Source organism: Opisthocomus hoazin, chromosome 4 (genome assembly GCF_030867145.1).
Source record: "Opisthocomus hoazin isolate bOpiHoa1 chromosome 4, bOpiHoa1.hap1, whole genome shotgun sequence".
Lineage (NCBI taxonomy): Eukaryota > Metazoa > Chordata > Aves > Opisthocomiformes > Opisthocomidae > Opisthocomus > Opisthocomus hoazin.
In genome coordinates, this window is record NC_134417.1 from 89,173,575 (window position 1) to 89,187,609 (window position 14,035).

Consider the following 14,035-nt stretch of genomic DNA (forward strand, 5'->3'; position numbering starts at 1 on the left):
CTAAGATCATCAAGTCCAACCATCAACCCAACACCACCACACCTGCTAAACCATGTCCCCACGTGCCACATCTACATGGTTTTTGAACACCTCCAGGGATGGTGACTCCACCACTGCCCTGGGCAGCCTGTTCCAATGCCTGACCACTCTTTCAGTAAAGAAATGTTTCCTAATATCCAATCTAAACCTCCCCTGATGCAACTTGAGGCTGTTGCCTCTCGTCCTATTGCTAGTTACTTGATGTGGCAGGTCCTCTCCCTGACCTGTGCCTTTCCCATCTCCTAGGCTCTCTGCACACTGGCCGGAGCTCTCCGCCCCCGGGGAGCGTTCCCGAAGAGCAGCAGCAGATTGCTCGCCAGGGATCCTATACCAGCATCAACAGCGAGGGCGAGTTCATCCCCGAGACGATGGATCAGAACGTAAGTGGGGCCAGGGCGTGTGGGTTAAACCTGGGCAGCGTCAGGCACGAGGGAGGCTGAGCTCTGAGTGCCCTTCCCACCATTAAATCCCCAGTGGGCCCTGCGCGTGGGGCTCAGGCCAGCTTTTTCCAGTGACGGGTGCCCCCCGGGCTTGACGTGCTCAAGAAGCGGTGGGCGCAACTTCCAGGAAACCTAAAAACCAGCTGCAGCGGTGATGGCAACGTGCCCGAGCACCTCGGGTAGCTCTGGAGCAGCGCCGGTCTGGCACACGCGTGCACGCCAGCCGCCGGACCCTGGTGGCTGCAGCCTTCCCGGATCCTGGGGACCAGGAGGGAGTGCGCCGAGCAAGCGCCTGCCTGTGATTGCAACAGCTCTCACTGCTTCCCCTGTGCTGTTTCTGCCTGAGCTCCAGCTCCAGTTCTTGGCTCTGCCCACAGCCTCTCGCTGTGGTTTTGTCTCTGTCCCTCCCTCATATATTATTTTTTTTTTTCCCCTCCCTTGATAAGGAGTTTGTGTATTCTAATCCCTCAGTAATAAAAGAGCAGTAAGTTCTTCAGCAGAGTGCTGAGCTGTACCTCCTCCTCCAGTTGATTTGGTACCCGTGATGGGGGAAACTGGAGTGTCAAGGGACCAGAGCAGGAGCAGCTTATACCTCCCTCTGCACCTCTGCTCAAGCTGTAGCTCCGAAGAGCTTAGGGCAGGTCCTGTGAAGTCGGCTGGGCTAACTGGGCACACAATTAATTCTTGCAAAGCTCTTGGAAGGGCAGGAGCAGGATCCACAGTTTGCAGGAGGGCTGGCCGTGCCGGAGGGACGTCTGGAAGGCACTAGGCTCCCTCCGGCAGGCTGCTGTGACGGCCCCTAAGGCTCTGTCCTAGGGAGGTGTGCGTTTCCTACGCTCAGACAGCACCCACTAGCTCTGCTTTTGTGTGCAGGCTGTGCCAGCGTTTCCATGGCGAAGCTGTGTTTGCAACGGTTTGTTATACAGCCATTAATAAAATAAGAAATCACTCCGGGGTGTCTTGGCAGCGTCAGAGCGCAGATGTATCTTGTGCTCCTTGCAGCCAAAAGCTGGCTTTCTGTTGTTTTCACATGCCTTCCAAACACGATCGGTAGGAGTAAGACAAATGGTGTGTGCGTGCAGGGGGAGGGTCCGCGCGAGCCCCCTCTTGGGTGTAAATCAGCGCAGCTCCACTGGCTTTGAACGGAGCTCCCTTAGCGCTAGCTGAGCTCTGAGCCTGCTCCTGATGAAGGTTCCCAGATGCTCTCCTCGCTTTTCTCCAGCATCACATTGTGGGTGGCCTGCTGCCCTTCTCGGGCAAGTTCAATGCACAAAAAAGGGAATTTGGGGGTGGTTGAGGTTTGGGGATTTCCACCCAGCTCCCCATGCTTCTTATTGAGCAACCATGCTTTTCCCCATGTGGGCTTGGCCCTCAGAACGTCCTCGTGCTGCAGCCTCCCTCTGTTCCTTGCGGAAAACCACTTACAAGCTAGTGCTTGCTGCCTTTTGGGGGATGCCCCTGTGCAAGCCTGCGCTGTAACTGCGGTCTTCGCCTCGAGACCAGCGTGGCAGAGGGACAGAGGCTGAGTATGGAGCCTGCCTGGATTCCCAGTTCTGTGCTTTTGAGTAACGAGTCCGCTTCAGCGTTATTTTAACTGCTGGGAGAGACCTGGCACGGCTGGCAGAGGTGGGGAGTGGGGTCTAGTAGGGGTCTTTCTCTTCTTTGGCACTTTCAAGGGTGAGGTTTTGGGGTAAAAACTGGGGAGCAGAGGAAAAAAAATCTCACTTTGCAGTTGGGACTGTCCCACCAAAACAGTGCGAGCTGTTATGACAACCGGTCGAGGAGTCTAACGCAGGAGCAGCACGCGGGACGGGAGGCCGTTCCCGTGCACGGGGAAGGAGACGCGACGTGGGTCCGGGAGCCAGCGAAGGGTGACTCCACGTGGCGTTCAGCCCTCGTTGCTCAGCTTTCCCAGGAACGAGCTGGGCTTGGGGCTGGCCGTGGGGCTAGTGAGTGTCCACGGTGGGTCTGCAGCCAGGAGACCGCAGCACGGCATGGCCCTGAGCAAGCTCTGCTCCTCATAGAAGCACACATAGCCCCTAGGTTTGCCACTCAACACAAAACCTCTATTGTTACTAACCAGCTATAAATAACCCTGTCCAGTACAATGTCTCATCCAGGAAGCAACACAAATGCAGCTTTTGACTCACTGAGCTGGCGAGAGCCAAGCCGGTTCCTCCAGCCAAAAGCCCTGACGGTGCTTTGCGTTTTGCCGGAGAGGAAGGCTGGTCTCATGTGCCAGGGCAGCTTGGGGAAGTCAGGAGTCCAGGGCTGCGATCCTGGCTGTGGCACAAAATATCCACTCGGCCTTGGGCACATCATTCGTGTCTGGATATTTTGTTTTCTTCTTATTTTTCACAAATACTTTGCGCACTTTGAAACTCATTGACTTCTCAGTGGGGCTTGAACGTCAGGCTGCTGATTACCTTTGCCTCGGTTTCCCTACTGGCAAATAGCAGTTGGAAAGAACAATAATCCAGAGAGGGCATGATAAATGGATTTTTACTGGGAAGAAAACTTTTGTTAGATTGGATCCCATCTCTGCTTGGGCTACCATCAGCCAGCTTCAGTGGAGCCCTGACCCTGTAGAGGTCTGCTAGTACTGGAGCGTGAAGAGCTGCCGTGCGTGGTTTTATTGTTTCCCCTTTTCTTTCCCTGTCAGATGCTCGAAGCTTTCATCAGCCCCGACGAGTCACTGTCTGGGAGCTGCCAGTCGCTGGACAGAGCTGTGGACAGGTGAGTCGTGCGCGTCGCAGCGTTCACAAGCTGAAATGCCTGCTCCGTGGGACAGGAGCAGGCTGAACCCCCCAGGTTCCTGTCGGGATGAGGGATGCACCTGAGAAAAACAAATTTATGCTGAATGCTAAAAAACAGATCCTAGCACAGACATCTGTGCGATGGTGGGATTTGAATGGCAGTAATCTGAGCTGGACAAAGCAGCTGGGGGTCTGCGGAGAGCCGGGCTTCGTGTGCCTGGGTTTTCTGCTTCGATCAGATCTCTCCCCTACCCTCCGGCTTGCTGCAGTCACCAGGTCCGTACTCCGTTACCCTCCCTGTGTCTTCTCCTCCCCGGGCATGCTGTCTGCTCTCCATTGACCACTTGCAAATTCGGCAGCCCCTGAGCGCTGCCAGGAGCCACAGATGTGTCAGTCAAGGTGTCGAGGACACCAGACCAGCAACAACTAAGTTTAGCATCTCAGCAGGAAGCCGCTAGGACACGTTGTACTAACGCAGGCTGCAGTTCAATAGCTGGGCCGGCCGGTTGGTCCAAGCTCACGCGTGCACAGCGACTGTGTGTTTGCTGCTGTGCACGGCAGGCTCTGTAGAAGACACGGTGTTCTTTCGGGAAGCAGTATGTGGTTTTTTTTCTATCTGCATGAAAGATTTTCTCTCCTCCCCCCCGTTGCTGTTGCGGTGCAGCGTGCAGGCTGTGTTCCAGCAGGGCTGCGTTGTGCTGGTTTGATCGCGTTAGCGTGCTTTGGGTTTGCAGCTCTTCGCGCGTTGGATCTGTCTCAGCATCAAGGTCCGTTTCCGTTCTGTGGCTTTTAATAATTTCCTGCGATGTGTTTGCTCCTTGTTACAGCTGCGTCGAGGCTGGATTCCTTGTGCTCCCAGCCTCTGTGCCCCGGCTTCACTTTGGCAGAGACTTTTCTAGGGAGAACGACAGAAAGCACCGTCTGGTTGTCGTGCTTTATGGTGAACCAAGAGAAGAGTGTTAGGCGTGTTTATGAGATGGTAGCGTGGCCTGGCTTCACACACGAAGAAGCAGGCAGCTGTGTTCAGTCATGGGCTCTAGGAGCTGGAAAAGGCACAAGGAGGGGTATGTTCTTCAAAGGCAGCAAGAGGAGTCAGCGTGACTGTTCCTGCAAAGCCGTAGCTGAGCCCTCGCTGCCGGTGGCTTGGGATGGCGTTAGCCTCGAGGGCAGAGCTGGTCACCAGGCATGGTGACCGGTCTGATGCGAAGAAGTAACGCGACAAATTCCTCTTCACCGTAGCAGTCAGGCATTGGTCAGGCATTGGAACAGGCTGCCCAGGGAGGTGGTGGAGTCCCCATCCCTGGAGGTGTTCGGAAAATATGTAGATATGGCACTTGAGGACATGGTTTAGTAGGCATGGTGGTGTTGGGTGGATGGTTGGACTCGATGATCTTAGAGGTCTTTCCAACCTATGATTCTTTGTAGCAAACCTGTTGTGATCAGCTTTGACACGAGTGGATTTCAGAGCACTTTACAAAGCAGACTCCTACTGCTATATCTATTTTGTTAAAAGGAAGAGTGGAAAAGCAGCCTGTCCAGATCAGCCTGTTGGCCTTTACAGAAACAAGGTTGCCATTAAGATTGCTGAGATCCCCTCACAGTGCTTTGTCATCCTCTCGGCGTTGTTCAAAGACCTTGAGCCTGGAAGCACCAAGCCCTCGCTCTCGTCTCCTGGAAGGAGGTGGGGTGGTGCCCAGCAGCAGTGCGGACCCTCCTGCCTGAGGAAGGCAGGGGGATGCTGCAGGGGAGGGGAGACCCGCAGGAACTGGTGTGATGGAAGTACTCCAGCACGTACGTCTGTAGCAACTAAGCAGTGTTCACAGAAAGCAGAGCTGCGTGGTTGGACACTTGATGTCTTGTGTGTAGGTGTTGCAGTCTTTGGTTGCTTCATTTCAGCTTTGGGCCTGTGTTTTCTGCAGCGTCCCATTTATCTGCTGCTGGATCCAGCAGAAAAATAATCTTCATTCTCACAGAATCACAGAATGGTAGGGGTTGGAAGGGACCTCTGTGGGTCATCTAGTCCAACCCCCTGCCGAAGCAGGGTCGCCTACAGCAGGCTGCACAGGACCTTGTCCAGGCGGGTCTTGAATATCTCCAGAGAAGGAGACTCCACAGCCTCCCTGGGCAGCCTGTTCCAGTGCTCCGTCACCCTCAGAGGGAAGAAGTTCTTCCTCAAGTTCTTCCTCAAGTTCTTCCTCAAGTTCTTCCTCGTGCAGGCTGAGGATGGGAGCTCAGTTGGGTAGACTGGTCTGATCAGTGATCAGTGCGTCTTGTGGCATAGCCTGGCCTTTCTGCGTGTAATCGGCTCCTAAGTCATTCCACAGTCCTTCTGATATAAGAAAGTAATAAAGTGTATCTTTTTTTTTTCCTCCCCACCCCCTCCTCCCTTTGCAGCCCTCCCTTTACCCAAACCCCTGTTCCTGGAAGGAAGAGCCACCCCAAAGACAGTCTGGAGTGCATGGGTAAGCACTCTTGGAGGTTTGTATGTGCTCACAAGTATAAAAAACACTTAGTAAAGAGACGGGATAAAGGCTGTTAGAGAGGTGGCACTGCATGAAAAGTAATGAAAAACAATCAAGCAAACCAGCTCCATCGCTTAGGTGACGCTTCAGAAATGACCCCGCAGTGGTCAAACATGAATGTTCTCTAAAATCAAAAGAGCCAGAGGATCAAACACAGGCAGGGCTGCTCTTGCCATCGATAACGCTTCTTGGCACTGCAGCAACAGTGGTAGCACGGAAGAAATTCTGGGCCTGGTTTGGGGATTGGTTTACAGCAACAACGGCCGAAACCGGGGAGGCAAGGGCCCCGAAGCAGACCGATGCCAGCAAGGAAAGCTGTCGAAAGACCAGAGATGAGCTCTGTGCTGGAGAAGGTGCTGAGGGGGCCTTGCTCTGGTGTTTGGAGACAAACGGGAGGTGCTGAGAAGCTGGGAACGGCCTCGTGGCACCATCGTTTGTCTCTGCCAGCGCCCGTGAGTTGTGCTTTCAGGATCTCAACTTCATACGCAGCAAAACCTGAGTCCCAGACTCTGTAGGGAGTTACACCTCTTCCACCTGCGTTGATGATAATCTGTAATACTGCAAATGCTGTTGGAGAAAGCGTGTTGGTAACTTGCAAGGATCGTAGGTTGCTGCTTAATCACTTACAAACATCCAGCTGGTTAAGTCATGGAAACTCTGTAATGCCATAATGACTTTCACTATTAAAAATGAACAAATGGCAGGCAGCCTGTGGCACGATAACTCGTTTCTGGCCCGAGACAGGGCTTCTAGATTGAACCGTAGGGATGAAGCTGCGGTCAGTCCACGTCGCTGAAGGTTTTAATGCATCCCCAGTGGTGGGGGAGGCATTTTGCTTCGAGACACCGCTCGGCATCGCCGCTCACACGTGGCTCGCCAAGAACCTCTTGACCTGTCCCTGTTGCTTTTCTTGCTGACCATATTTCAGCCGTTATGCGCTCCTCTTGCACGGTGCTGTAATGGGGAAATCATGCCGAAGCGCGGCCGAGGCCAGGAGTGGTCTCCAAGGAGCGGCTGCTGGCCCCAGGCTAAGACAAACAAACAGTCAGAACGGACTGTGTCATGAGAGCTGGATGGAGGAAAAACAGGAGGTGAAAGATGGGGGTCAATGACAGATATTTTAATCTCAAGTTATTCAGTGCTACCAGCAATGGCTTCCTGTGCTGCGTTTTTTTTATTTTAAAAAAAATGTCCTTATCTCACATGTCCATCCATTTCTCTCATAATCTCGTGTGTAATCTAATCTCTGACAGTCTTTAATCCCTTCTGTATATTCTAAATTTACCTTCCTAGAATTTAATCAAAAATAAAAAGTTTGGAGCTCTGGGTGTATAAACTGGTCTCTGGCTTTCAGAGGTCGGGAGTCACATCTGAGAAGAAAAGAGGGGAGGGGTTGTCCAGTGTTAACCAAGGGCTGGATTTTTGCATTTCCTTCAAAATAGCTGGTATCAGAGCAGAGGTTTTGGAGTAGATGGATCTGGGCCTGACCCTGCCTGCCAGTTCCATTTCCACGCTGATTTTTGTATTTTCCCTGTGCAAATAAGATGTTTAGTGCTCTGCTTTGGAAACCAGGCATGGTTGATGTTAATCCCCTGCCTTGTATTTGAACAGTGCAGGCCAGGGTCCATAAAGCCAGTGGTTAAACCTCTGATCGCTTTAGGGGGACCGAGACCAGTGTGTATAACCCTTATGTTCCGCTAAGGAGCGTGTGACTGCGGGCAGATTTCAGGGTGAGCCTGGGGAGTGTCTGGTTGTGTAGATGAACAGGTTCTTACCCCGTTCTCGCCTGTAATTCAGCGTGAAGACCAGAACGCTTTCCCATAAGAAACGCTCTGGACGTTTGACGCTGAGCTGATCTCAGAAACGCGTCTCCTCTTCCCTCCTGACAGATTTCGACATCCCGTTCTGCGAGAGGTTTGGGAAAGGTGGGACTTTCCCGAGGCAGTACCACCTCTCCCAAAGTCGCAAGGACTACAGTGACGGTAAGAAAATGGTGGAGGGTCAGGGAGGGAGGTGCTTGGTCCAGGATCTCGGTGGCTTGTGACGGTGCCTAGGACTGGAAAGACTTGGGCAGGAGAGGTTACTAATAAAGGGAGAACCACCAAGTGATTTGGAATTGTGTGTTCTGAGGAGCATACTCTGTGAGACCTTGTGGAGCTGCTCTTGGGAAGCGCTGAGCATCTGTGGCACGTAGGCAGGTCAGCGCTCAGCTCCTCTGCGTTTACCTGCTGTTTTCACTTGGCAGCATGGATGAGTAGCGTTGCTCATCCCTGGCAACACCAGCTTTTCTGTTCCCCTAAATCACTTGCTTTTGAGGGTGCTGGTTTGTGACCTTTGCAGCAGGGTTCTCAGAGCTGTGAGAAATCCCCTAGCAAACGCAGCGTAGCTGTAGCTGTTCGCGTCCTTCTTTTAAGCTGGTGAGCTCTGAGCTGTGGGGACCACTCCATCACCTTGCTGCTGCTGCTTTCGCTGTGTGAGACTGCAAGTAGTGGGAGGCAAAACTGAATTAGAATCGAATTCCTTTGGAAAAAAATATACTGAGGACATGCAGACAGCATATTGAACCTTCCAGAACGAGCTTCATCTCTCGCTGACAGCACCCTTGTGAAAGCAGGTATCACGAGATCTGGCACCGCTGCCGTGGTCATCTGTATTGTGTGGTCTTAGGGGATGCCAGGGATAATTTGCAATGTAAATCCCTGCCAGTTCAGAGTTTAATTGTGATTAACAACCAACAAAAAGCCTAACGTAATTAAATTGTTGCAAACCCCTCTGGAAACATTCTGCATTAGATGTGGTGCCTGCTGGTAACAACTGTTAAATTGAATTAGTAACGTTCACAGGGCTTTGCTTCAGTTTCATTAAACTCATTTTGTTTAATTGGAAGAGGTGCATCACTGGATCTGGGCAGCGATGTGAGAAGGTGGCGATAGGTAGACCCAAGCTGAGGCATGTGTTCTTGCCATAACTCTCCCCCTTTTCTCCTGCAGGCCGGAGGACTTTCCCCAGGAGTTACTTCCCACAGGAGAACCTGTTTCAGCTTGTCCCTTCTAGCCGAACCAAGAGCTTTAACGGCGACAGCAAGCTCAGCACCTTGCAGTACGACGAGTACAGGCCCAAATGGTGGAACAATTGTGAAAAAGGTCTGCAGGTCTTCAGCACCTCCCCTACGAAAGCCAGGAACTGTAAGTGAATCAAAGCCAGTAGTGTCTGAGGTCGTGGTACCTCCGGGTCTCCACACAGAACTGAGTTACCATCACCTGCTGAGTTGGTGGGCACCAGCTAAGCTGACCATGTGGGAATGCACTCTGATTCCATCCCCAGCACGCTAGCTTACTTCTCAGGACGTTTTAATGCAACACACTGTATCTTGCCTTCGCCTTGAGTTGAGAGTGTGCATGGGGTCAGCTGGTGTTCCTCACCAGCCGAGTTGCAGAAAATGGCTTGTGTGTTGGAGTGTCAGTGTGCTCGCACAGCAGAAGCTGCCAGGAGACTTGGGATGTGGGAGCAAACAAGTCCAGAGGCTCCGTTCCTTGGCTTGCATTGCTGTCACCCCAGCACCCAAAGATGGTGTCGCAGGCTGCCCTGGTATTGCAGGACTGCCCGTGCTATAGAAATTCGTGCATCTGGGGCCTGTTCAGTGATGGATAACAACCTGGAATGACCAGCGAAATAAAACTCGGGACTGGTTCCTGCCTGGGTTGCTGCTCAGCCGTGCTGTATCCTGCTGACCACTCCTATAGCAGAGGAGAGAAAGTCCAGCGTTGGCTAAGAGAGCAGTTTTTGGAGGAAGGACTTTTAAAGAAATGTAACTTTTCTGGGACTTGTTTCTGCTGTATACTAGTGCAGACTGGGAGACATCCCCCCCCCACACCAGTAGCACTAGTGAAATTAAAACTGGTTTGTCGTGGTGCCCCTGGGAGAGGAGGGCTCCCTGCCTGCCCTGGTGAGCTCGGGGCACTCTGTAGGGTCAGATGGACCCTGATGCTGAGGTCTCCCTGATGTACCTTTCCCTCAGCCCTCTCCTCTCTCTTGTAGCCCTGCAGGCACCTGTGAACTGGAGGCTGGGGAAGCTGCTTGGCCGAGGAGCTTTTGGGGAAGTTTATCTCTGCTACGATGCTGACACGGGCCGGGAGCTGTCGGTGAAGCAGGTGCCTTTCGACCCTGACAGTCAAGAGACGAGTAAAGTGAGTATGAGGGCAGCACTGCTTCCGCAGCACGTTGCGGGGTTGTGGGCTGGAGGCTGAGGGCAGAGGGGTCCATGTCCCTGGTGGAAGGCAGCGTGTGGAGACAGTGTGTGGCATTTTCCCCTCTTCGGAGCGGTCCTGCATGGCTTGTGGCACCAGTCAGCATGCTCTGGTGACTTCTCTGCCTCCTTGGCCATGTTCATATCATAGAATAGGTTGGAAAAGACCTCTAAGATCATCAAGTCCAACCATCAACCCATCACCACCATGCCTGCTAAACCATGTCCTCAAGTGCCACATCTACACGATTTTTGAGCGCCTCCAGGGATGGGGACTCCACAATGTCCCTGGGCAGCCTGTTCCAATGCCTGAACACTCTTTCAGTAAAGAAATGTTTCCTAATATCCAATCTGAACTTCCCCTGATGCAACTTGAGGCCATTGCCTCTCGTCCTATCACTGGTCACATGGGAGAAGAGACCAGCACCTGCCTCACCACAACCTCCTTTCAGGTAGTTGTAGAGAGCAACAAGGTCTCCCCTCAGCCTCCTCTTCTCCAGACTAAACAGCCCCAGCTCCCTCAGCTGCTCCTCATAATACTTGTTCTCCAGACCCTTCGCCAGCCTCGCTGCCCTTCTCTGGACACACTCCAGCTCCTCAATTTCCTTCTTGTAGTGAGGGGCCCAAAACTGAACACACTGCTCGAGGTGCAGCCTCACCAGTGCCGAGTACAGGGGCATGATCCCCTCCCTACTCCTGCTGGCCACACTATTCCTGATACAAGCCAGGATGCCGTTGGCCTTCTTGGCCACCTGGGCACACTGGTGGCTCATGTTCAGCCAGCTGTCAACCAACACCCCCAGGTCCTTTTCCTCCGGGCAGCTTTCCAGCCACTCCTCCCCAAGCCTGTAGCGTTGCATGGGGCTGTTGTGACCCAAGTGCAGGACCCGGCACTTGGCCTTGTTGAACCTCACACAGCTGACCTCAGCCCATCGATCCAGCCTGTCCAGATCCCTCTGCAGAGCCTTCCCACCCTCAAGCAGATCGACACTCCTGCCCAGCTGGGTGTCATCTGTAAACTTACTGAGGGAGCACTCAATCCCCTCATCCAGATCATTGATGAAGATGTTAAACAAGACCAGACCCAAAACTGAGCCCTGGGGAACACCACTCATGGCCGGCTGCCAGCTGGATTTAACTCCATTCACCACCACTCTCTGCGCTTGGCCATTCAGCCAGTTCTTTATCCAGCGAAGCATACACCCATCCAAACCCTGGGCAGCTGGTTTCTCCAGGAGGATGCTGTGGGGAACAGGGTCAAAGGCCTTGCTAAAGTCCAGGTAGACAACATCCACAGCCTTTCCCTCATCCACTAGGCCCGCTCTGTCTCAGGTATCGTTGCTTACAGGTCTGTCTGCTCCTCCTTAGTTTCAGCCTTCTGGCTCCTTTTGCCCTCTTCCCACTCTGGGCACTGCATTAGCTTTACTGGTGTCTTAACTCACACCTTTCCAGAAAAACTCATCGAGTGCAAGTAATAATAAACCTGGCTCAAAGCCAGGCCCTTGTGTATCCCATCTGTCTTTCTGCTTAACTTCTTCTTAGGGCAGTGCTCCTCATTTCCGAGCCGTACGTCGCTGATGTCCTCGTGGGCGGCTCCACAGGTGCTACGGACAGAGTGCTCAGCGTTGAGCAATATGTGGATAATATTCCTGAAGTAACCATTGCCTTTCATCACGAAGCGTGTCTGCTTTGTTGCAGGAGGTGAATGCCTTGGAATGTGAGATTCAGCTGTTGAAGACTCTCCGTCACGACAGGATAGTGCAGTACTACGGGTGCTTGCGGGATCCTGAGGAGAAGAAACTGTCTATCTTTGTTGAATACATGCCAGGGGTAAGTGTGGTGCCTGCTAAAGATGTCCTGAGAGACACCTAAAGGTGTCCTGAGAGACAGAGAACGGGTTTAGACTGCCCTGGAGTTTGGTGAAATTTAGTTCTGGAATTAAACTCAGCAGCTTAGCTGCTCTGTATCCAATGAGCCAAACTAAAATGGTGGATCTCAGCATCTGTGTGGCTTGGGAAAGCGTAGGGTGCGAGTCAGATGTCATAGTGAAGCTCCTCAACATGCAGTGGGTGTAATCCAGAGCCTTGAAGGCAGGTTTTAGGTTTGAGTCCTGGAGCAGGGTGTGTTCTCAGTCTGGAATCGGAACGTGGTGAATGTGGGACATGATCCAGCTCTGTCTCCAAACACGGTGTCCTGAGCCCATTCTTAAGTATTTATTGCAAATCCCTGCAGGAAAAACGAATAGTACAACCGTCCACCCACAGCTGTCACCAATTATTTGTGGCTTTCAGCATGTGTGTGTTAAAAACAGTGTTACTCACTTGCAAGGCTTGTTCTCTGCAGGACAGAACTTCTTGTTGGTAGCGTTATCCTCTTGTGCAGGAGTGGCTTCAGTTTGTGGCTTTGCTGGTACAGGATAGAATAGTCCTAGGGAAAAGGAAGCTTTGAGGAGGGCTAAGCAGGAGAACATTTGAACATCCTTCTCCGTTTGCGAGCATGTGAGTTACATCAGCCATCTAGACAAAGTCGTCGGTTGGTATAAACCAGCAGAACACTGTTTACATTGCCAGAGGATCTGTTCTCCTGCGTCCCGCCTGTCCAGCTGGGCTCATTCCCCAGAGTGTGGGAGAATAAACCCTTGTTTACACAGAGATTTGTAAGGTCAGAAGGGGCTATTAAGTCATCTGGTTGCAAATAAGTTTGGTCATTAGTAAATGTGCTGGAAGCTCTCCTAACACATCTTGCATGTGAGTGATCAGGTGGACTTCCACACCTTTGAGTCCCTTCCAAGCCCTGTCCTCCCTCTCTCCTCGTGGGCCGGCGTCTCGCTTCCAGGCCTGAGCACAAGGCATGGACCCCGAGGAGCGAACCCCAGGAGTTTCAGTGGTCCCCTTTCTGCTTATTCTGCAGCGTGCCGATGTTTGTTCGCGGCCAGGAAACCAGCGTTCGGTGCTGGGGCAGCGTCCAGCAGGGCTGGAAGTTCAGTGTTTGTTTTTTTAATGATAAACCAGAGCTCTGACCAAATACAGATTGACTTTCGTGCTGCACCAAGGGCTGATCTCACAAAAGCAGCTCTAGGCTCTGGTTTCCAAGGCCAGTGGAAGTGAGAGAGTTCCCAAACCTTGCAGGATGGCAGCTCCTCAATGCTGGATCTGGCCAAGCTTCTGATTTAACGCAGCCACCTTGGCAAAACCTTCACAGGGCTGAGCCTGGGTGCACCGTTCGCCTGGCATTCTTATGATTGCCACCATTAAATAGCTGATTCTGTATTTTCTGCCCATAAACTATTTTTTTTTTTTTAATTTGTGCTTGGAAAATGGAATGGTCTATTTGTCCACAGGCCTTGAAGACCCCGTTTCCCCTTCTTCAGTGTCATGTTTGATGTCCCCCATTCAGGGTGAGGGAGGCCGGGCTATGAAAGCTTGGTGGGGTTGTGGGTGAGGGAATGTACCCTGCAGACAGGTTGCGCAAGGGGGTGATTTCAGAGCATCTCGGGTTACTTCAGCAACGCTGTGGAAGGGAAAGGAGAGGCCCATCAACAGGATCACCACCAGAGCCTCAAAACAAAGCCAAGCCAGTAGCTGGGCAGAGCAACAGCAGAGGTGGGGGGATGTGGAAAAGCTGATGCAGTTCAAATGACTGACTTGGAGCAGAGTATCCTACTGTCCCCAGAAGAGAAGGACTGTGGCAGTCTTGGATCAACCCCGGAGCTGCAGGTCAGGCAGAAGCAGCATGAGTTTCCCCTCCTGCTCTTCAGACAGGCTGAATGCTGGAGGTAGATCTGGGTGCAGCCTCTCTGGCTCAACCCCAAATCTGCCTCTGGTTCATCCCTGCTGAAACCCAGCTCTGGCAGAGCAAGGGACATCCATTTCCAAGTGGACAGAAAATATGGCTAAAACCAAGGAGGTCAACGTCTTGCAGATGATGGATGTCTGCACCTCTGCTTCCTTCCCTCTTCGATCAATAAAATCAAACCAGTAGGAGCCTGCATGCCTGGGTCAGAAATTAAAGTACTTGCAAATTGTCTACCCT

The 14,035-nt window shown here is 52.4% G+C and overlaps 1 protein-coding gene across 5 annotated transcripts in view; it reads left to right on the forward strand.

Moving 5' to 3' along the window:
• The window catches only part of LOC104337214 (mitogen-activated protein kinase kinase kinase 3), a 91,088-nt gene that overhangs the window by 71,403 nt on the left and 5,650 nt on the right, over positions 1-14,035 (forward strand). For all 5 annotated transcript variants that reach the window (XM_075419841.1, XM_075419844.1, XM_075419845.1 and 2 more), the window contains exons 8-14: positions 286-419; positions 3,142-3,215; positions 5,630-5,697; positions 7,647-7,739; positions 8,748-8,942; positions 9,796-9,944; positions 11,702-11,833. In XM_075419841.1, the coding sequence (XP_075275956.1) occupies positions 286-419; positions 3,142-3,215; positions 5,630-5,697; positions 7,647-7,739; positions 8,748-8,942; positions 9,796-9,944; positions 11,702-11,833 (845 nt within the window). The remainder of the gene's footprint in view (positions 1-285; positions 420-3,141; positions 3,216-5,629; positions 5,698-7,646; positions 7,740-8,747; positions 8,943-9,795; positions 9,945-11,701; positions 11,834-14,035) is intronic.